Here is a 24,499-nt window from a genome sequence, read left to right as displayed (position 1 = left end):
ATATTGTAGCATGTGTATTGTATCTTGAAACACAACACATATTTCCTTTTAAATAAAATTACTTATTCAAAAGGTATTCACAACCTCATTGGATTAATACACCCTTGATTCAATTCAGAAATTAATGTTAGGAAAACTACTAATATACAATGTGTACTGCATTAACCTATTGTGTACTTTTATACAATAGGCAACAGACTTTAGAACTACAAGCTACTAGCCCTACACACACACAAGAAATGTCTGGCAGTCAAGTGGATGTGAGATGGTGGATGACCACAAAAAAAGGGGTGGGAAATTATAATTTTAAATGTGGCTTTGACATCCAGAAAATGTATTTAAAAATCAAATCAGATTACAAAGCCCTCTGATATCATCCCCCATTTGGGAAGTATTGGTTAATTATGGGACCTTTGGTCTGTGCTTTGTGTCCATAAAGCTCTCTGCTCTCTTATCTATTGGTCTCCTGGGGGTGTCTGTGTTCAGGTTACACCTCTTCCTCACAGGGCTGAGGACCCCTTTATAAACCAACCTCAGGTCACTGAGGAACTCACATAACTCTTGGAAACACAGAGAAAGCTTGAAATTAACACCTGCTCCAAATCTAGAATCTCCAATCACTTGTTCTCTTTTCTCCTGGGATATGATGTGGAAAGCAGTGGTACTAGCGTGTATCTGCTGGTGGCTGGGCTGCAGGCGATAGACAGAAAAACATATAGAGTGTCGCTGTGTGGTTGAGAGTTCATTCCAGTGGTCATCTTCACCTGTGGAGGAAGACGGTCACTCAGTGCAGATGAGGCATGCTGCTGGCTGGAGAAGCTTTATCTCAGCTGGCTTATAGCTCAGTGTTTCTAAGTGTTGCACATTTTATTCTAGCCCAACACTAATACACCAGATGCAGCTAATCAGTGGCTGTACATGTTTAGTTGAGTAGCTGAATCAGGTGTGTTGGGCTGGAACAGAAGTGGTGCAACTCTAACTGACTACCTATTAGTGGAACTGGAATACTGGAATACAGTATCTGACTGTACCTATTAGTGGAACTGGAATACTGGAATACAGTATCTGACTACCTATTAGTGGAACTGGAATACTGGAATACAGTATCTGACTGTACCTATTAGTGGAACTGGAATACTGGAATACAGTATCTGACTGTACCTATTACATCCTGTTAGACAGTTAACTGGTGTGATGAAAGAAGTTTGAATGCTGATCCAGCTAGTTTTTAGTTACGGAATTACAGCAATCTTTGAGTTTTGAGCAGTATGAGAAACAGTCAAGATGCTACACTGTATTTCAGGAGACTTCCCTCAAGACCCCTTCAGCTCCCATGATGAGGACTCATCTGAAGGCTGGAACCCAGACTTGGCCCCACGGGGTCCCTTCCAGCAGGCCACCTCCTTGGGGGCCCCTGGCTGGTCCAGAGAGTTCCAGGAGGCTGGGATGTTCAGCAGTCCAGCCCACACCCTTATCTCAGAGGAGGTGCTGGTGGCTCTTCGTACATCTGACTTTCTATGTTTCCCCACCAGCCACATATATGGCCACACTTATTAAGAATTAAATCTGTTTATAAAATACATTAAATAGATTACATTAGAAAAATGTTATTGTCCATGCAATGTGGAAATGTGCTTTTACACATAAAAACATAATCGGCATAGGAATGCTTTATCATCAAGAACATAGACTACTGGGGCCTCCCGAGTGGCGCAGTGGTCTAGCTGCCTAGCTGTGCCACTAGAGTCCAGGCTCTGTCGCAGCCGGCCGTGACCGGGAGACCCATAGGGCGGTGCACAATTGGCCCAGCGTCGTTCGGGCTAGCGGAGGGTTTGGCCGGCAGAGATGTTCTTGTCCCATTGCGCTCTAGCGACTCCTGTGGCAGGCCGGGCACAACGCACGATGCAGTGTTTCCTCCGACACATTGTTGCGGCTGATTAAGCGGGTAATTGTGACAAGAAACAGTGCGGCTGGGTTGTGTTTCGGAGTCCGTACGGGAGTTGCAGCGATGGGATAAGACTAACTACCAATTGGATACCGTAAAATCAAATAAATACAACTGAAACTATTGCCTACAGTAAAATTGTACTAATTATGTGCATAGGGTCTTATGGATTAAGGAGTATAAGGCATTTGTGGCCACTCAATTCCACTGAAGCCGAGGAGATTTTAAATCAAATACCAGCAAAATGGTTTGGTTGTTCAATGCGAAGATGAACACTGGGTATAATGATTAACATGTTTATTAAAGTATTCATTTGAAAGAAATACAATAACAGTGGTATCAGGAATGTGTGTGTATTTGTTTTATACTGTGACCATGATTGTTGTGTGTCTCGGAAAGGCAATGCTGTTTTAAAGAGAAAAAAAAGCTACAGATGAAGTAACAAAATAATGATATAACAAAACAAATTAAAAGACGGAAATAAAAGTAGGGGCAGAGGCAATTGTTTCGTTCTTAAACACGTAGTTAAGACAATCCTACTAACAGAGGCATCCTGAATATAAGATCCTGAATAGTCACCACAGCATCACCTTTCTTTTGCCTTTTACAACTGGATCCCATTCTCATATAGCTAGATTGACATTGGAAGGTCATATTTTGAAGAAGGTTAGGACGGTGAAAAGGTGCAAGGTTAAGGAATAACAAAGTTAAACAAGATCAAAAACGTTTTTTTTTGTGTGCAATTTGTACAAACATAAGTAAACTTCAACTATGTGATTTCACTATACTCAGTATTTAAATCAACAGAAATGTTTTTTATTGTGTGTTAGAATTACCATAGCAAGAAAGTCAATCATTTCACAGGCTAGGTTAGAGATGCAAGTTAATACGATACAGAAACATGGAGAGAAGGAACTATACACTGTAAGGGCCGGAAATCAGAATAAAGATCATAAAGAGAAACTCCATTTTCCCAGCCACATATTTCCACCCTAAATCTCTCAACTACAGTTTTCTAGATGACAGAGACACCAGCGAGATACCAGATGACAGACTAGAGAGACACCAGACATGGAGAAAGTGAGAGAAATATACTACTTTCTACATCTAGTTTACCATTGACACTTGCTCACACACTGTTCCACTTTCCAAATACTTTCCTCAACACTTTCAAAGTTAGACTTCATAAACACAACCAGTCTTCGCCCTTTAAATAAGGTTCTGTACGGTTTGCAATTGGTAAACGTGCAGCTAAAATCTGCTAGATGTGAACAATCTGTTGGAGTCGAATTCTAAATCAATCGAGAAGACACTAGTAAAAACAAATGAGCTGAATCCATCTCTTTTCTTATACTTTTATCCCTCAACACAATGCCAATTTCTCAAACCTACTGTCCAGGAAAGCCCCTCCTCCAAACCCTCCACTGTTTCTTTCCTCTTCTACCTGTCCAATACAAATGGAAGTACAGTTCACCCCACAGGGATGCATTGTTACAGATGTAAGATCTTCATTTTAGCCAGTTGCAGGAAAATAATCCTGCAGCAACAAGAAATGTAAATTAATCTACATTTTTATAGGGGTTGATAGACACACTTTAGAAGCCTTTTTAAAACTAAAATACACTACAAGTTTGCATTTCCTGCTACGCAGGGACATTCTCACCAACAAAAGAGTGATCAAATAAAGATCCTACATCTGTACGGTTGCTCCTTCTTACTTCTATTAATAAGTTTGTCGATAACAGAGACTCTTGAAGGTAAACGTTCAATACAATCTACACATAGCAGCAATAGCTTTGCAATGCAACATATTTCTGTGTATAACATATCACATCAATTGCCTTTGTAAATTGATCACTTGATCTTAAAAATATAATTCCTTATACAAATCCTACCGCACATTAAAACAAATTATTAAAAAAATATTGGTGTTTAAACTTATTCCTACCCAGCATTGTGCTGATGACATCAGTAAGCAACATCAATACACTTTTCTTTAAATCTCCATACAGAGAACATGTAAATTAAGTTGTACAACGTGATTGGTAGGTCTGCATCTATCGTGGAACTACATCTGCCTAGCTAACAATGTGTTTAAACATACTCTTATTGAATCCCAACAATGAAAAACATTTTATGACAATTCTTCAACATGTTTGGATTTTCCTGGATCATACACACATATCTCTGCACAACTCTCTTCTCAAAAATCCTCCTTGATGAAAATACTGATAAAACAGGAGCCTGTCCTTTAAGACAATTCCTAATGGTACAAGTAAAGTATGCTATAATTCACTAAACTATTACCCAACTACAGGCTGCTACCAGGAACCAGTCCCTGAAAGGGTACAGACAAAAAAACACAAAACATCTTCTACCAAGGTTACTTTTAGAAAAGTGTTGTAAAATGAAAATAACATTATAAAATTATCAGTAATGCCCAGGGCTCAAATGTTAATGTTGGACATTCCGACAAAATGGCCCTCATCTGTTTGTGTTTTTACTAACATCACAGAGCTTTTCAAATTCCAACTCACACATCTTTTTACTCTATAATTCTCAAATACTATGGTAGATTTTTATTCAAGTTCTCATTTTGTCCAAAGGGTCTTTAACAATTACGGTTGTCACTCAAATTTCAGCTTTGATTCTTCTATCTTCAAAATAACACCACATAAGTGTCTGTATTTTGACTTAGGCCTGATTAATACACATCTAAATCAGCACTTGTAAATAACCAACATGAACAGAAAGGTTTACTTAAGGCTTTCTCTTAAGGCTAAACAGTTGAGAACTCAACCAACACAGTTACTGGACTCTGAGAACAAATTCAAAACACATGAATGTTTCCTATTAACACCTCTCCATTGGATGCCTGTTCAAGGAGACCATGTCCTATTCGATGATGGGTGCAGAGCGATCGTTGGTCACCGTCTTTCTGAGCCGGACATGGGCAAATGGGTTGGTCCTGCCAGGGAGACAATGTGCATATCAGGCATGACAGGAGCTTAGACACGTTTATCGACAGTCATCTATCTAAAGTGGACAAGGGTTGGTGACTACTGCAATGCAGTATGTCTACTGTATAAATAATATAATGAATGCATTTACCAGGTTGGGGAGGGTGGAGGAGAGGCGAAGTCTGAGGAGAGCTGTAGTAAAAGCGAAGAAGATCCTAGTGTTATTAACCCATTACATATCATATCTACATTATATTCTGTCATTATAAGCCATCTATACCTCTTGCATCAGCATTGACAGAGCCGGTCGGTCAGGGGGCCCTGCCCACTCTACCCCTTCACCTCTGACCTTCGGCCTCAGGCTGACCTGGTTGGAGTCGGCCATGCTGTATGGGCGCGGGCGGAAGGTGCTGACCCTCTGAGGGGGGAACGAGCGCTCCTCCTCAGACTCAGGGGTCAGGGCAGGCAGGCCAGGGGAGACCAGCTTGTCTAACTGACCCGTACTGGTACTGTTGACCTTAGAGAGGAGCGGGGAGCTGGAGAGAAAGTGTCTTGCTCAACTCAATATCCTTAATGACAATCGCAGGCATATTGTTCTGACATTTCAGACTGAGGATAAATGGAGGAAAGTGGTCATGCTAACTCATCAACTGTACTGTTGATCTTGGAGAGCAAAGGGGACCTACGAGGTGGTAGAAGATTAGGACGGAGCTTAGGTAGATGGAAAGAATCATGGTCATTAATTTTTATTCCTCTCTAAAGGCCCGGTCTCTTTGCTTGGCATGGACACATCAAAACGACAATGACACTTAGAGGAAAAAAACAGCATATGTGTGTCAAAGTGTCAGTGATCTCTCTCAGCTTCCTGTGAATAAGCCAAAGTCATCACTGCCAGTTTGTAGACATCGTACTGACAGACAATGTTGTTGACAACGCTGCAGCTAGGCTGTTAGATCAGTCAATACAGGGAAGGGTGGAGAGCATAGCGGAAGGATTTCTAGAGTTAGTGTCAAGATTTAATCATAACCCTACAAGTTAACTTCCATTTAAGACAATAACATTTTGAGGAATGAAATGACAATATCATAACAGTTTCTTGTTTCTATGGTGACGGACCTGCTGTCGAGGGGATCCAAGGTGTTGGGGTAGGGTTGAGTGTAGGAGAAAGGGAACCAGCCTTTCCTGTAAGGGAGAGAGGGGGGAATTGTTTTGGTATTATCTGTATATAACCTAGAAAACCCATGGATTGCCTGAATATGTAATTTCAGAACAGTCCTCAGTTGGTGTTTGAAGAATTGTAGGATTTTGTACAGCTGAATGGTGGGTTCTAACTCTTACCGTCCCGTCCGTTCGTTCTGACCATAGTGCCACCCGTCTCTGGGCTCAGAGATGAGGAGGCTGAGAGCGTCGCCTGGCAGGAAGTGAAGTAAGCAGGCCCCGCCCACTCCACTGCCCTCTGAACCCCCAGGAGCGTGGGCAAATATGGCTTCCACACGAGACGGGCTGGAGAGAGGGAGAACTCGGTCTCTGGGCAGAGTGGAACCTGAAAGATAGAGAGGGACAGAGGAGAGAGGGAATGTGAAATTAATTAAATAGACATCACATTGGGAAAGAAATGGACAAGATGGCAAATAAGTGAAGGGGGGTATCAAAACCTACCCATAAACCCTCCCACCCGGGCCTCGCTGACTGGTTTCCTTGGCAACGGCAGTGTAGACGTTCCATACATCTCTGCTGCCTTCATCAGCATGGGATTATGGGACCGCAATGGTGTGTTCCCTCCTCCTAGCACTCCCTGGTGATGCAGCGAGGGGGTTATGGCTCTGGAAAGAGGTGCACTGTGGGGTAGTGGAGGACTGTGAGGGGCACTGAGGGACAACGGCAGGGCCAGGCCCTGTAGGGAGGAGTAGGATGGGGAGCCCTGGCTGAGAGAAAGCACAGTGGAGGGGATCAGACTAGGAGAAAGGCTGGAGGTGCTGGTGGCCAGGAGAAGAGAGGTCTGCTGGGCTTGGCTGGAGCCAACCGTGGAGGAGGTGGATGAAGTGATGGGAGTGTTAGCAGTAGTGATAGCATTAGCACTTGTGTTGTTGTTAGCATTGGGGCTAGCTGAGACACTAATAGGCGTGCTGATCTGCTGAGGGGAGCCTGCCCCACTCCCTCCAATAGCCCCTCCAGTGGCAGCGAGGGAGCGGAAGGTCTGGGGTCCGGGGGAATGTTGGGGAGGGGGGATGTCACTCTGGGAAGAAGAGGGGATGGGTCTCTGCTGCTTGGAGCCACCATTCAACAAGGGAGGCACCTCCTGTACTGACAGCCTCTGAAAGAGAGAAATGGTAAGAGAGAGAGAGATAAGACAGAGAGATGAGAAGAAACAATGGAATTTTGCTAAATGACTGAAAACCATCTGAATGCTGTCTAAATAACAGAATACCCTAATCTTATAATAACTTCACTTTATCTTCTGAAGTACATGTAATTCAGACATTTGTCTGTGAATTCCTACTAATGAACTGAAACCCCTTGCCCTCACCTGTTCTGGCTGTGCAGCGCCCAGCTTGGCATGTCGGAGGAGCTCAGCTATCCCAGATGCCCCAGAGCCCTGAGGGGCGGTGTGACGCAGCAGGTTGAGCGCCCGTTCAGGTAGTCTGGTTGGCTGGGAGCATGACTGTTGCCATGAGGACAGCTTCTGTGACAGGAGCTCTCTCACCTGGACACAGGGAGGAAGGAGAGGCAGGTTGGCAGTTGGATGGGGGTCAGGGACCGTGAGTGTGTGTGTGTGTGTGTGTGTGTACCTTGCAGTGGTAGTTGATGAGCAGCTTGGTGACTGAACACTGGCGGTCCACAAGGAAGCAGTATCGTCTCCTCTCCTCCGTCAGCGCCGAGCGGTAACCCACAGCAACCAGCGTGTCCAGCTCAGCCTGACGACGACTCATTAGCTCCACATACTGACAGAGGTTAGTAAACACACACATAAAAACAAATGCAGCATAACAGAGAAAGGCTCTGGAGCAACGAACCGCCCTTGCCATCTCTGCTTGGCCGGTTCCCCTCTCTCCACTGGGATTCTCTGCCTCTAACCCTCTTACAGGGGCTGAGTTACTGGTGCTCTTCCATGCCGTCCCTAGGAGGGGTGCGTCACTTGAGTGGGTTGAGTCACTGACGTGATCTTCCTGTCTGGGTTGGCGCCCCCCCTTGGGTTGTGCTGTGGCGGAGATCTTTGTGGGCTATACTCGGCCTTGTCTCATGATGGTAAGTTGGTGATTGAAGATATCCCTCTAGTGGTGTGGGGGCTGTGCTTTGGCAAAGTGGGTGGGGTTATATCCTTCCTGTTTGGCCCTGTCCGGGGGTATCATCGGATGGGGCCACAGTGTCTCCTGACCCCTCCTATCTCAGCCTCCAGTATTTATGCTGCAGTAGTTTGTGTCGGGGGGCTAGGGTCAGTTGGTTATATCTGGAGTACTTCTCCTGTCTTATCCGGTGTCCTGTGTGGATTTAAGTATGCTCTCTCTAATTCTCTCTTTCTTTCTCTCGGAGGAGGACCTGAGCCCTAGGACCATGCCTCAGGACTACCTGGCATGATGACTCCTTGCTGTCCCCAGTCCACCTGGCCATGCTGCTGCTCCAGTTTCAACTGTTCTGCCTGCGGCTATGGAATCCTGACCTGTTCACCGGACATGCTACCTGTCCCAGACCTTCTGTTTTCAACTCTCTAGAGACAGCAGGAGTGGTAGAGATACTCTTAATGATCGGCTATGAAAAGCCAACTGACATTTACTCCTGAGGTGCTGACTTGCTGCACCCTCGACAACTACTGTGATTATTATTATTTGACCATGCTGGTCATTTATGAACATTTGAACATCTTGGCCATGTTCTGTTATAATCTCCACCCGGCACAGCCAGAAGAGGACTGGCCACCCCTCATAGCCTGGTTCCTCTCTAGGTTTCTTCCTAGGTTTTGACCTTTCTAGGGAGTTTTTCCTAGCCATCGTGCTTCTACACCTGCATTGCTTGCTGTTTGGTGTTTTAGGCTGGGTTTCTGTACAGCACTTTGAGATATCAGCTGATGTACGAAGGGCTATATAAATAAATTAGATTTGAACAGAGGCAGAGGAGTAGGAGATATGTGACCTTTAGAATACACTGTAGGGAGAGAGGCTCATCGGAGGGACCAAAAGGAAGAAGTGACATCATATCCTGTCTGCTGAGCAGCGATAAACTAAATCCTAATCACAAAATATTATCCCTCACCTTCCTTAACCTTTTCTTCCATTGTCCACCCCTTCTTATTTCCTGTTTTCTCATTCCAAAGATTTCTCCTCTTTCTCTTCCAAATCAGCTGAGCCAAATTGCTGTTTAATCTCATCCATACTTCCGCACACAGACGGTACATACACACACACACAAACACTTAACTGTGCCTTGTAATGCTGAGTAAGATGATTTAGTCTGGTGGTGTTTCCAAGAAAATCCCACACAAATCTCAAGTGTCAAAACACAATTGTAAGTGTTTCAAAAATACACAAATGGCATCGTTGAAACCTTACACTCAAAGCACTACTGACACAAAATGGTGTTGTTGGATGCTAGTTACCTGCATCTCCCTATCTCCATACTTGTTGGGGTGGCGACTGCCCTGGCTCTTCCTGCGCAGCTTCTTGAGCTGTGATTGGCAGCACTCGATAGATTCCGACTTCGACTTGCGCTCACTCTGATATTTCTTCAACGTGGCCTGAGATCGAGAGAGAACGGGAGCGAGAACACCCGATTGAGAGAGAGACAGAGCAACAGATAGAAAAATAGTTAGTCAGAAAAGTGGTTGTGCTGTAGAGAGAAGGAAATATGTTAACGTAAAATGCATAGATAAACTCACGGTAAGATATTTAATGTCCAACTCCAGCTTTTGCTCCAACTGGGACAGCAGCTCAGAATGGAACAGCTTCAACTGTAGATCATATTCCACCATCATTCATACAGCATCACAATAGTTAACAATCATATCACCACACACACACACACACGGTAAACACTCACCACGTCCTCCAGTTGAACCTGAATCTGCCTGTGCACCTCGGCCATCTGGAATAACGTGTCTCCTGGAATCCCCAAGAAGACACAGGGATACATAGAATACGTCATCAACACAGGATACAGAGAATACGTCATCAACACAGGGATACAGAGAATACGTTATCAACACAGGATACAGAGAATACGTTATCAACACAGGATACAGAGAATACGTCATCAACACAGGGATACAGAGAATACGTCATCAACACAGGATACAGAGAATACATCATCAACACAGGGATACGGCATCAACACAGGATACAGAGAATACGTCATCAACACAGGGATACAGAGAATACGTCATCAACACAGGGATACAGAGAATACGTCATCAACACAGGGATACAGAGAATACGTCATCAACACAGGGATACAGAGAATACGTCATCAACACAGGATACAGAGAATACGTCATCAACACAGGATACAGAGAATACGTCATCAACACAGGATACAGAGGATACGTCATCAACACAGGGATACAGAGAATACGTCATCAACACAGGATACAGAGAATACGTCATCAACACAGGGATACAGAGAATACGTCATCAACACAGGATACAGAGAATACGTCATCAACACAGGGATACAGAGAATACGTTATCAACACAGGGATACAGAGAATACGTTATCAACACAGGATACGTCATCAACACAGGAATACAGAGAATACATCATCAACACAGGGATACAGAGAATACATCATCAACACAGGATACGTCATCAACACAGGAATACAGAGAATACATCATCAACACAGGATACGTCATCAACACAGGGATACAGAGAATACGTCATCAACACAGGATACAGAGAACACGTCATCAACACAGGATACAGAGAACACGTCATCAACACAGGGATACAGAGAATACGTCATCAACACAGGATACAGAGAATAAGTCATCAACACAGGATACAGAGAATACGTCATCAACACAGGGATACAGAGAATACGTTATCAACACAGGGATACAGAGAATACGTTATCAACACAGGATACGTCATCAACACAGGAATACAGAGAATACATCATCAACACAGGATACGTCATCAACACAGGGATACAGAGAATACGTCATCAACACAGGATACAGAGAACACGTCATCAACACAGGGATACAGAGAACACGTCATCAACACAGGGATACAGAGAATACGTCATCAACACAGGATACAGAGAATAAGTCATCAACACAGGGATACAGAGAACACGTCATCAACACAGGGATACAGAGAATACGTCATCAACACAGGATACAGAGAATACGTCATCAACACAGGATACAGAGAATACGTCATCAACACAGGATACAGAGAATACGTCATCAACACAGGATACAGAGAATACGTCATCAACACAGGATACAGAGAATACGTCATCAACACAGGATACAGAGGATACGTCATCAACACAGGGATACAGAGAATACGTCATCAACACAGGATACAGAGAATACGTCATCAACACAGGGATACAGAGAATACGTCATCAACACAGGATACAGAGAATACGTCATCAACACAGGGATACAGAGAATACGTTATCAACACAGGGATACAGAGAATACGTTATCAACACAGGATACGTCATCAACACAGGAATACAGAGAATACATCATCAACACAGGGATACAGAGAATACATCATCAACACAGGATACGTCATCAACACAGGAATACAGAGAATACATCATCAACACAGGATACGTCATCAACACAGGGATACAGAGAATACGTCATCAACACAGGATACAGAGAACACGTCATCAACACAGGATACAGAGAACACGTCATCAACACAGGGATACAGAGAATACGTCATCAACACAGGATACAGAGAATAAGTCATCAACACAGGATACAGAGAATACGTCATCAACACAGGGATACAGAGAATACGTTATCAACACAGGGATACAGAGAATACGTTATCAACACAGGATACGTCATCAACACAGGAATACAGAGAATACATCATCAACACAGGATACGTCATCAACACAGGGATACAGAGAATACGTCATCAACACAGGATACAGAGAACACGTCATCAACACAGGGATACAGAGAACACGTCATCAACACAGGGATACAGAGAATACGTCATCAACACAGGATACAGAGAATAAGTCATCAACACAGGGATACAGAGAACACGTCATCAACACAGGGATACAGAGAACACGTCATCAACACAGGATACAGAGAATACGTCATCAACACAGGATACAGAGAATACGTCATCAACACAGGGATACAGAGAATACGTTATCAACACAGGGATACAGAGAATACGTTATCAACACAGGATACGTCATCAACACAGGAATACAGAGAATACATCATCAACACAGGATACGTCATCAACACAGGGATACAGAGAATACGTCATCAACACAGGATACAGAGAACACGTCATCAACACAGGGATACAGAGAACACGTCATCAACACAGGGATACAGAGAATACGTCATCAACACAGGATACAGAGAATAAGTCATCAACACAGGGATACAGAGAACACGTCATCAACACAGGGATACAGAGAATACGTCATCAACACAGGATACAGAGAATACGTCATCAACACAGGATACAGAGAATACGTCATCAACACAGGGATACAGAGAATACGTCATCAACACAGGATACAGAGAATACGTCATCAACACAGGATACAGAGGATACGTCATCAACACAGGATACAGAGAATACGTTATCAACACAGGATACAGAGAATACGTCATCAACACAGGGATACAGAGAATACGTCATCAACACAGGATACAGAGAACACGTCATCAACACAGGATACAGAGAACACGTCATCAACACAGGATACAGAGAACACGTCATCAACACAGGATACAGAGAACACGTCATCAACACAGGATACAGAGAATACGTTATCAACACAGGGATACAGAGAATACGTCATCAACACAGGATACAGAGAATACGTCATCAACACAGGGATACAGAGAATACGTCATCAACACAGGGATACAGAGAATACGTCATCAACACAGGGATACAGAGCGGGATAAAAGGGCTGGGAAAAAAACACTTGTTGTGACTTCACGTTGTCTGTATGTGCAATATTGTGTCTGAGGTGTCGGATCAATAAAGTAGTATCTTATCTCACCTGTAGCTGTTCACTGACTGAATGATTGTATCTCTCAACTTCTCAGCCTATGATGTCAGCTGTGAATCTGCCAATGTGGTAAAGGCTGTGTGTGTCTCTCCCACAGCACAGTCGTTTGTGGTGTCTGGCATCTCTTCCTCCCTCCCTCCCGACTGTTTGCAGCATTACAATGAGATCATGTGGTGTTGTTAATCTCTCAACAATCACCCCACTCTCTCCCTCTCCCTCAGTTCCCTCACGCTCGCTCTCACTCTCAGCTCCCTCCCTCACTCCCTACTTTCTCTTGTTCCTCCACTCTCTAGCTCGCTTCTTCTCCCATAGTCCCTTAGTGTTTCTCACCCCACCCACCTGTCTCTCTCACCCACCCAGTCACCCACCCAGTCACTCACCCAGTCACCCACCCAGTCACCCACCCAGTCACTCACCCAGTTCTTTGGACCCTTGGCTGTCGCTGGCCAGTTCTCCCAGTTTGACCAGACCATCGAAGTATCCCTTGGCTGCTACCGTCACTCCTGAGAGGAAAACACCTTTCAGTGAGGGGCACCATGTAACAAAGACCCTCTAAATGGGCTTTAGGATTGGGCCTGGGTGGAATGCAGCTTCTATGCCAGAAACCAGAGAGCCATCATTAAAATGTCCAAACAAACATGGCCTACCAACTTGCCCACCCAACGCCACTAGATATGCTATACCACACATTATACAGTATACTGTGTGCACACCACTCTCTCTCACCTGTCAGGGCTTTCTCATAGTGTTTCCCCATGGTCACAAAGTTCTTCAGACTGGGGTTGAACTGGTCCAGAATCCCCTACAAAACACATGACAACAAGAGACAATATTCATGTCTCCTCTTCAACTTACCACTTAGTCACAGTCTGTGATCATTGCTGCTAGCAGACTGAGTTTCAACAAAAGTGTTATGTAGAGCACTCGCCTGACTACATCTACAGACTAATTCATTGCTCTTGGAGGCAACAAACCTACACACACTGTACCTTATACACGTTTTCTGTCATCTTGTTGACCTCGTCTGAATGAGACATGGTGTTTCAGAATGTTTATGTATTGTAGTCTCCTCCCCTGTATCTGAGGGTATTAGGCTTTACAACAGCAGACTGAAGTCCCCTGGAAACACAAAGATGGAGAAAAACAAGTGTTGGCAGGTAGCCTAGCGGTTAAGAGTGTTGGGTCAGCAACCAACACACAACTGGTTCAAATCCCAGAACAGACTAGGTGAAGAATCTGTTGATGTGCCCTTGAGCAAGGCACTTATCCATAGGAACATACAGGAACAATTAGGGTTAAGAGTGTCTGTTAAATGACCGAAATGTACAATTAATTCAAGTATAAAGAACTTCTATGAGAGGTCTAACCAGACACCCAAGAGAGGTATTCAGGCCGAGGTGTTTGGAGGTGACCTGGCAAATCACACTCACCCATACAGAGTGAGATGGAGGGTTTCATCAGTGGTCTATGATCCATACAGGAGGCACTGACCAGACAGCTTATCCCTACACTACCACCCAACATGCTTGTGCTGTGCTGTAAAGTCTATTCCCAAGACTTCTAGCAGTCCTATGCCGTAACCCAAGAGGAATAAACCACAGCCCACCAGTAGGTCCGGAGCCAGTCTTTGGGAACCCCGGCTGCTCCTCATCAAGAGGGTGACCTTCCAGAGCTAACGACTGGAAATGTTGACTTTATGTCCTGCTCCATTATCCGATATGGGTCAACATTTTTCATGTAATCTCTGTAGGATAACAAAGGAAGTAAGGGGAAAACTGAGTTGAGCGTGACTTTAGCCATTTAATCCAGGGGGGAATTCTGTCACCGAACAGCTTGGTCAGTTCAGCAACGGTTCTCTCTCTGTGGTCCAATGTTGATTCAGTGCCATGACACTTGTGCCTGGTGTTGGAAAAGTCCATTGTTCTTATCTGAGGGGTTATGAATGGTCTGAAACAAACTGATAGCAGAAACATTTGGGTTGCCCTAATGTAGGGTAGTGATAAAGTAATTGGTGGACTCAATCGCAAAAGTTAAGAAGTGTTGTGTTATTCACATCCTTATGGAAGCAGGAAATACAACCTCATAGCCTGGAATCAAAGGAGGGTCTGACTGCTGTTTTAAGACACGTTTTGGTAATAATGTTTTTTTTTACTTCATAACTCAGACACAGAAGTAATAACAGACGTCCAGATGTATCACAGATCACATGACCTAAGCAAAATATACCAGACCAGGGTATCCCTGTATAATACATGGTGTGCTCCACCACTGCAGACCTACTGGAAAAAACAGCATTTCTTAATCTAACATATAATCCAATCAAATCAAAGTATGTCACATGCACAGGATACAGCACGTTTAAACGGTACAGTGAAATGCTTACTTGCAAGCGACAGCACACTGAGTAACAGGCCATTCAAATGGTTCCACTATAATGCCTAACTTATTACATGACACAATCAGAAGATTGGTAATATAGACCACTTTAGGCAATACTTCATTACATGGGTTGGTGGAAATAGAGTGGGCAGAATAGACATAGTTCTGATACGGTATTATAGAACGTCTCAGAAATAATTCTAGTCATTCAAGTTCTATTCTGTAAACCTACAGTACTCTAGCCATGATGAATGTACAGTGGCTGTCACACAAGCCTCTTCTCTCTAGTGTTACACCACGGTGGTCCTCGTGTGGGACAACACACACACATCTGACCTCACTCTACACTAAGGCTCACACATGCTCCTTTCAGACAACATCCTGTGTGTGTGGCATTCTGCAGCATGTCATGCATTGGCTCACTTGTTGATGTCAGTGGATGGTCATTGGGCAGACAGACATGTGTTGGGTAACACTGACCGGTCAGGCTGCTGTTGAATAGACCTGACGACATCATTTGATTCCACAGATGTATGGGTTACAGCCCTGTACAGTACAACTGACCTCCTGTGGACTTTTTGCATTGTTACCTATGTTCAAGGAGGCTCTGAGCTTGTTAAAGGCGTCCTCTAGCAATTTGACGTTTTCCTGTTGAATATCCCAAGTATAAATACAGTAATGTACATACACTTGAGGGGAGCAAAATAGTGTTTTTTTTAGACACAACTGCAAACGTCAAGGAGTTATTACCCTTACAGAAAAAAACACGTCTAAAATCTTGATTTCAAGTGAAATTTCACATATGAAATCATGTGAAAATGTGTTTTTGGAACACTTCAAATGTGATCACGTTTTCACATGTATGTTATCACATACTGCTTTCCATGTTGTCACACGTTATCGCATTAACTTCCCAATTCACATGTGATCACGTTTTCACATGTATAGTTTCATGTTATCACATATTGCTTTCCATGTTGTCACACGTTATCGCATTAACTTCCCAATTCACATGTGATCACGTGAAATTCATGTGGTTTTTCCTGTAAGGGTTGGTCTGATGTGATGTCATTGGCCTCCCCCCTTGTTTGAGGAGCAATAGTGAACCAAAGAGGAAAGGCCCACACCCCACTTGTGTCATGTTATACCTGGACCACCTATTGAGATGTGCCTTTTGGTAAGTAAATCAGGTGTGTGGGGGGGAAATTAGACTGGAGTAAGACTAATTGGGTAAGCAGAAGTGCACAAAGAACTGTTATCAATATCTAAAGAAATCCAATGAAGAATTTCCTTGATCAATATCCTATTGTTGACCGGGCAGAAACACATTTTTTGGGGTGTCAGGTAGCCTAGTGGTTAGAGCATTGGGCCAGTAACTGAAAGTGTTGCAGGATCGAATCCTGAGCTGACAAGGTAAAAATCGGTCTTTCTGCCCCTGAACAAGGCAGTTATTAACCTATTGTTCCCTGGTAGGCCGTCATTGTAAATAAGAATTTGTTCTTATTAACTGACTTGCCTAGTTAAATAAAGGTTAAATTAAAAACCCAGGACTTCTTTCTAGCCAACTCAACACACTACCTCTGGTTCCCCATGAGAGCTGATCTACAATCAGTTATGCTTGTTATGTCCTGATGGTTAAGATTGGGGTTTGGTAAACTGACCGTTAATCTGCAGATTGAGGCACATTCTCAAGGTCCAATTTAAGTGGTTAATTAATTTCTTGTTATTCAAACCAGGTTGGTCAATTGGGAACCAATTTTCATGCGCAATGACAACATAGCCAAATATAGAATTACACAGCAAAACTATAATCAATGTACTAAAATGGCTTTTGTAATATAGGTATTGAAATACAATTTTTACATTTTGTTGCCAAAGATGTTTCAGAAACAGCTACTAGGCCTACATAACGTCAACAACTGAAAACTGTTGACAAGCTCTGCAGGAGTTTAAGTGATTACACTGGTTTTGGCAACAATTACAAGTGTGACAGAGATGTAACATCATAGGTGAAAAATATCATAAACAAATGTCTGTGAAACAGGAACGTTATAAACAGATTGGAGGATTTGAGGTTGTGTTTATCACTTCGACTCTTATTGGCATACATAACTAAAATACGAAACATCTTCTCTAAACCAAGTTAAACGAATTATCGAGATGTGAAAAAGGACGAAATGAGAGACATTACTCTCTCAGCAAATCAGTATCACCAGTCTATAGCCTTAATTCAGCAACACCTGTTGATCTCTAGGCCGACATATAAAACTCAGCGCAATTCATTCAAAGTTAGATAAGCAGCAAAATAGTTGATACAAAGTGGAATTGTACCTTTTCTGAGCTCATTGTTGGGAGAAAAAAAAAACAGATGACCGAAACGCCGTTTGCCTTTTGTCTTTTTTTCCTTTTCTTCTATTGCTTTCCCCTTCGTTAGTGGGGGTTGTTTCACCCAGCAGTGCACTAAATCTCAATCTCCCCCCGCCTTCGCTCTCTCTCTCCCTTTTTTTATTATTACTCACACAAATCGGCGTCAGACTTTTGGTGCGGTTCTGTACCTCTACTCACTGTTGAGCCGATTAGCAACATGCCTTCACGCACCACCCCCGACAGAACATTCACCGCGAATAAACCCCGACCGCTGCATCAAACTCCCTACCGTTAGAAACCTCAGGTCTCTTCCGTTCTCTGTCTCTCTTTACCACTCTCCTTTTGTCTCACAATGTCCTCACTCCCGTTCACCCTCTCGCTCACTATCCCTCTCTTTCTCCCTCTCTCATTCACTCACTCGGGCAGAATAACAATGAGCAAACGGGACCCGGGATGAATAGCGGTAGAGAGAATAATGACTAGAAACTTTTTAAAGCAAGGATGGCAGACCCCGAAGTCACGTATCATTGGCCTACATCCGCCACCCCCTTCTCACATTCCCTCCATTCATTCTCTTAAGTGGGCAGTAGCCCTTTGGTTTATTATTCACATAATATTAAATATGTTGCCTATAGCCTATTACTTTAAACATGTTTTTGGGTGAGAGTGATAAATCAATAGGAGTAAAAAATATTTGGCTAAAACGTTATAAAATGTAAAAAATGTTTTTACAAAAACATGTAATACTTCTCAGGTGATTCATCTATTTGGTATGTCAAGGGGTTGAGCCAGGGTTGAAGATCGGTCGAAAGCAAAGGTTAGTGTTAGGGTTATGCCAAGATTATGGTTAGAGTTAGGGTTACGCAAGGCTAGGGGAGGGATCCCATTTCCCTGTGCTGCCCTCAGGAGGTAATTTCTTGAGTGAAATCCAATCCAGAAAAAAAGTGAATCATTATGCCAAGATTAGGGTTATGGTTATACCAAAATGGGTTAGGATTAGGGTTAGTGTTAGGGTTGTGGTTGAGGCTAGGGTTAAACATATAGTTTTGGGTCAGTTTAATTGGGTTGTAGTAGTAACCACTGACCAACAGATGGCAGTTGTGTGACGATAATCAGTGCAGTGCAACAAGCAGAACAGAAGCTGCTGATGAATTGGTCCCTTTGGTAACTACAGTGGGAATTGATGTGAAACTGGGTGGTTCTGTGTCATTGGGTCTAGCTCTATGGAGGTGTTGGCCTGCTAGTATAGGTGGTTGATTGGTCTCGTGAGCCGGTGCCCTGGCACCTTGTATCTGAGCTGTAAAGCGGTTTGTCTCTGTTCACTTCCTCAGGCCTACTTTAAGACTGATTGACGCACAACATATTGACAAACGGCAGCACTACTGGCCTAATAAACACCAGAATAACTCATCTAGATCTCTCTTTCTCTCGAGGTCCCTCACAGTCTCTCTCTCTCTCTGTCCTTTTCTTGCTCTTTCTACCTCTGTCTATTTCTTATTCAATTCAGTTCAAAGGGCTTTATTGGCATGGGAAACATATGTTTACATTACCAAAGCAGGTGAAATAGATAATAAACAAAAGTGAAATAAACTATATAAAACGAACAGTAAATATTACACTCACAAAGGTTCCAAAGGAATAGAGACATTTCAAATGTCCTATTATGGCTATGTACAGTACAGTGTTGTAAAGATGTGCAAATAGTTAAAGTACAAAAGGGAAAATAAATAAACATAAATATGGGTTGTATTTACAATGGTGTTTGTTCTTCATTGGTTGCCCTTTTCTTGTGGCAACAGGTCACAAATCTCGCTGCTGTGATGGCAGACTGTGGTATTTCACTCAATAGATATGGGAGTTTATCAAAATTGGATTTGCTTTTGAATTCTTTGTGGGTCTGAGTATGTCTCTCTCTCTATCTAGCTCTTACTAGCTTGTAATTATTAAGGCGCCCTCTGTCCCTCTCTCGGTCACATCCTGATCGCACACATCCGCTGCATCAGTGTCACGTTCTACTGAGGCTGACTTCTTTCTTGGAACTTGAAGGAAGTCTACCATGTGTGGCGCTAGATGTGGGTCACCTAGAGCTGTTTTCCTGGACAATGTCCCAGTGGGTCAAATGTGCACCTAAGGCCAAACTCAGGTATCTTGGATCAAACAGTCAATTATTATAAAGCCACATTTAGAGGGTGGGGTCAATGTTCAAACCAAAGCGGGGGGGGGGGGGGACTCCACATGATTATTGCATTTCCATTCTGGGTTTCTTACGGTATGTTGTGTTTACATTCAACAGCAGCAAGGCATCACATGATTATGTATAATGTTGACGTCAGACAGAAGGACCAAGGACACAGATGGTAAACACATGATCCTGCCAGTGTCTGTCGGTGCTGTTGAGTATCTTCAACTAAAATGTTAGACTCAACGTTCCTATTTGTTGATAATATTGGCGTCAGACTGCTGAAGGCACATGGACACATGGCACATGGACAGCGATGGTTGCTGTTATCGTATCCTTTAACTTCCTGATGTTGTGAGATTCTCTCTGGTGTTTACAAAACACTGGTGCTGTGAGATCAGATACCAGGGCAGGCTTAGAGAAGAAGTTGTAGCAGTGGTACTTCTATCCTTGAGGTGTTCTTGTCTATTAATGTTCTGTATTATGTCATGTTTCATGTTTTGTGTGGACCCCAGGAAGAGTAGCTGCTGCTTTAGCAGGTGATCCTAATAAAAAATACTAAATACTCATTATATCACACAATCACCAGTATGTCTGACCCGGGGTGAGAGTTGTATCGAAGGACATGATCTAACAGTCTGTTATTATAAGGTGGAGGGTAAAGAAGACCAAAACAAACACAGGGCCAAATGTAGCACCTCAGACACTATAAATACCACACAGGCCTCAGATTGTGAATTTGTCAAGATGCAGTAGATGGTATAGAGTACAGTATATACATATGAGGTGAGTAATGTAGGGTATGTAAATATTATATAAAGTGGCATTGTTTAAAGTGACTAGTGATACATTTATTACATCCAATTTTTAATTATTAAAGTGGCTAGAGATTTGAGTCAGTATGTTGACCGCAGCCACTCAATGTTAGTGATGGCTGTTTAACAGTCTGATGGCCTTGATGCACCTGTACTGACCTCGCCTTCTGGATGATAGCGGGGTGAACAGGCAGTGGCTCGGGTGGTTGTTGTCCTTGATGATCTTTTTGGCCTTCCTGTGACATCGGGTGGTGTAGGTGTCCTGGAGGTCAGGTAGTTTGCCCCCGGTGATGCGTTGTGCAGACCTCACTATCCTCTGGAGAGCCTTGCGGTTGTGGGCGGAGCAGTTGCCGTACCAGGCGGTGATACAGCCCGACAGGATGCTCTCGGGTTGTGCATCTGTAAAAGTTTGTGAATGTTTTTGGTGACAAGACAAATTTCTTCAGCCTCCTGAGGTTGAAGAGGCGCTGTTGCGTCTTCTTCACCACACTGTCTGTGTGGGTGGACTATTTCAGTTTGTCTGTGATGTGTACGCTGAGGAACTTAAAACTTTCCACCTTCTCCACTACTGTCCCGTCGATGTGGATAGGGGGGTGCTCCGTCTGCTGTTTCCTGCAGTCCACAATCATCTCCTTTGTTTTGTTGACATTGAGTATCTGTAAGTATGTAACCAGGTATTCATCTCTTATTATGTAAGGAGATCAGAGTGACTTATCGCTTCACACTGGGACTGACTCGTTGGGTTATATGTACGAAGTTCTATGACAGAATTCCACCAGGGATATTTTATGGCAGAATTGTCATGGTGTTCCAGAATTCTCATGATGTTCTATGGCAGAATTGTCATGGTGTTCCATAATTCTCATGATGTTCTATGGCCGAATTCTCATGGTGTTCAAGAATTCTCATGATGTTCTATGGCAGAATTGTCATGGTGTTCCAGAATTCTCATGATGTTCTTTGGCAGAATTGTCATGGTGTTCCAGAATTCTCATGATGTTCTATGGCCGAATTCTCATGGTGTTCAAGAATTCTCATGATGTTCTTTGGCAGAATTGTCATGGTGTTTCAGAATTCTCATGATGTTCTATGGCAGAATTCTCATGGTGTTCCAGAATTCTCATGATGTTCTATGGCAGAAATGATATCATGTGCTTATAGGTGTGTGTGTGTCTCTCTCTTTTTCGGTTACAGTCCTCTGTGACAGTGCAGTGTCGTGTGTGCCTGTTTACAGTGCAATGTCGTGTGTGTCTGTGTAACAGTGCAGTGTGTGTGTGTCTGTGTATGTCTTTGTCTGTCTGTGACAGTGCAGAGTGTGAGGTATTTCCTGAACAGTCACCCTGAGTGTGCCATGTGTTGGAGGATAATACAAGCTAACCAGGTTGTTCACCACCTCTCAGAGAGGGATTCTGCTTCAATCTGCCTAATCTGATCAAATGGGAAATGATTAAGTGTGAGCGCTGGCACGGTGTCTCAACGCCAGCTGGCCTGACCAGATGGCATCTTATATAGTAAGGCATCTACAGAATTCTACTTTCATGTGGATCAAACTCTGTAATTATTAGATACAAATCAACCTGGGTCTCTATTGGATATGTGAAATGTGAATTCAGTTTGAATTAAGCACCTCTCCAATTCTATGATTAATTATCATTATAGTTCAATTCTACCCTATTATGTATTCCAGTGAATGACAACAGTCGGGGCAGTCAGGACGTCAACATCATCATCAGTTAGAACTCTAATAAATGTTTACTTGTTGAAGACTAATCTCGGTTAACCCAGAGCTAAAATCTTGCGTAATTTGGTCAGATGCACAGTTTATGTTTAGTCTGTCCACAAGATATTAGTTGAAGGCCAAGAGTTTAACATGGCCAGGGTGCTAGTTGAGTGTATAGACTCTCGTATTTAACTACAGTGCATTTGGAAAGTATTCAGAACCCTTGACCTTTTCCACATTTTGTTGCGTTACAGACTTATTCTAAAACATATTAATAAAACAAATTCCCTCATCAATCTACACACAATACCCATAGCAAAAAAATAAAAAACAGAAATTCCTTATTTACATAAGTATTCAGATCCTTTACTATGAAACTCAAAATTGAGCTCAGGTGCATCCTGTTTCCATTGATCATCCTGGAGATGTTTCTACAACTTGATTGGAGTCCATCTATGGTAAATGTAATTGATTGGACATGATTTGGAAAGGCACACACCTGCCTATATAAGGGCTCACAGTTGACAGTGCATGTCAGAGCAAAAACCAAGGAATTGTCCGTAGAGCTCCGAGACAGGATTGTGTCGAGGCACAGATCTGGGGAAGGGTACCAAAAAATGTCTGCAGCATTGAAGATCCCCAAGAACACAGTGGCCTCCATCATTCTTAAAATGGAAGAAGTTTGGATCCACCAAGACTCTTCCTAGAGCTGGTAGCCTGGCCAAACTAAGCAATCGAGTGAGAAGGGCCTTGGTGACCAAGAACCTGATGGTCACTCTGACAGAGCTCCAGAGTTCCTCTGTGGAGATGGGAGAACCTTCCAGAAGGACAACCGTCTCTGCAGCACTCCACCAATCAGGCCTTTGTGGTAGAGTGGCCAGACGGAAGCTACTCCTCAATAAAAACCACATGACAGCATGCTTGGAGTTTGCCAAAAGGCACATAAAGAACTCTCACACCATGAGAAACAAGATTCTCTGGTCTGATGAAACCAAGATTGAACTCTTTGGCCTGAATGCCAAGCGTCACGTCTGGAGGAAACCTGGCACCATCCCTACGGTGAAGCATGGTGGTGGTGAAGCATGGGGATGTTTTACAGGGGCAGGGACTGGGAGACTAGTCCGGATCAAGGGAAAGATGAATGGAGCAAAGTACAGAGAGATCCTTGATGAAAACCTGCTCTAATATATATATATATATATATATATATATATATATATATATATATATATATATATATATATCTATTATATTGCTCCGTTCATCTTTCCCTCGATCCGGACTAGTCTCCCAGTCCCTGCCGCTGTAAAACATCCCCACAGCATGATTCTGACACCACCATGCTTCACCGTAGGGATGGTGCCAGGTTTCCTCCAGACGTGATGCTTGGCATTCAGGCCAAAGAGTTCAGTATATATATATTTGTTTTTATACACTACCGGTCAAAAGTTTTAGAACACCTACTCATTAAAGGGTTTTTCTTTGTTTTTACAATTTTATACATTGTAGAAAAACAATGAAGACATCAAACTATGAAATAACACATATGGAATCATGTAGTAACCCCAAAAGTGTTAAACAAATCATAATTTAAAAAATCTTCAAATATCCACCCTTTGCCTTGATGACAGCTTTGCACACTCTTGGCATTCTCTCAACAAGCTTCACCTGGAATGCTTTTCTAGCAGTCTTGAAGGAGCTCCCACATATGCTGAGGCCAGGTCATCTGATGCAGCACTCCATAACTCTCCTTCTTTGTCAAATAGCCCTACATAACCTGGAGGTGTGTTGGGTCACTGTCCTGTTGAAAAACAAATGATAGTCCCACTAAGCCCAAACCAGATGGGATGGCGTATCGCTGCAGAATGCTGTGGTAGCCATGCTGGTTAAGTGATGAAGTGCTG

The 24,499-nt window shown here is 43.2% G+C and overlaps 1 protein-coding gene across 2 annotated transcripts; it reads right to left on the bottom strand.

Moving 5' to 3' along the window:
- Positions 1-2,225: 2,225 nt before the first annotated feature.
- LOC139421355 (BAR/IMD domain-containing adapter protein 2-like) lies at positions 2,226-18,433 on the bottom strand. 2 transcript variants are annotated; one of them, XM_071172148.1, is made up of 15 exons: positions 17,846-18,433; positions 14,125-14,254; positions 13,862-13,937; positions 13,552-13,638; positions 9,937-9,998; positions 9,776-9,847; positions 9,497-9,634; positions 7,695-7,847; positions 7,433-7,609; positions 6,565-7,219; positions 6,244-6,448; positions 6,022-6,087; positions 5,186-5,441; positions 5,057-5,097; positions 2,226-4,913 (listed from the first exon to the last, which is right to left on the bottom strand). In XM_071172148.1, exons 2-15 carry the CDS (start codon positions 14,170-14,172, stop codon positions 4,841-4,843), a joined length of 2,109 nt encoding a protein of 702 aa, XP_071028249.1. In that variant the 5' UTR covers positions 14,173-14,254; positions 17,846-18,433; the 3' UTR covers positions 2,226-4,840. The 2 variants fall into 2 exon arrangements, with proteins under 2 accessions (XP_071028249.1, XP_071028258.1); XM_071172157.1 differs by lacking the exon at positions 17,846-18,433 and having other exon boundaries at positions 7,695-7,820; positions 14,125-14,256.
- Between the last annotated feature and the right edge of the window lie 6,066 nt (positions 18,434-24,499).

Source organism: Oncorhynchus clarkii, chromosome 2 (assembly GCF_045791955.1).
Source record: "Oncorhynchus clarkii lewisi isolate Uvic-CL-2024 chromosome 2, UVic_Ocla_1.0, whole genome shotgun sequence".
Lineage (NCBI taxonomy): Eukaryota > Metazoa > Chordata > Actinopteri > Salmoniformes > Salmonidae > Oncorhynchus > Oncorhynchus clarkii.
The sequence above is the reverse complement of the archived record's forward strand: the minus strand, read 5'-3'. Positions and strand labels throughout refer to the sequence as shown.

Bases quoted from the DNA above. Each gene is read 5' to 3' on its own strand.
- LOC139421355 (XM_071172148.1), bottom strand. From the start codon at position 14,172: ATGTCTCATTCAGACGAGGTCAACAAGATGACAGAAAACGTGTATAAG. The intron at 7,848-9,496 runs GTAACTAGCATC...AACCTCTGTCAG, and splicing joins ATGGAGATAGGGAGATGCAG to TATGTGGAGCTAATGAGTCG. The intron at 5,442-6,021 runs GTCCGTCACCAT...CTTTCTCTCCAG, and splicing joins TTGGATCCCCTCGACAGCAG to CTCCCCGCTCCTCTCTAAGG.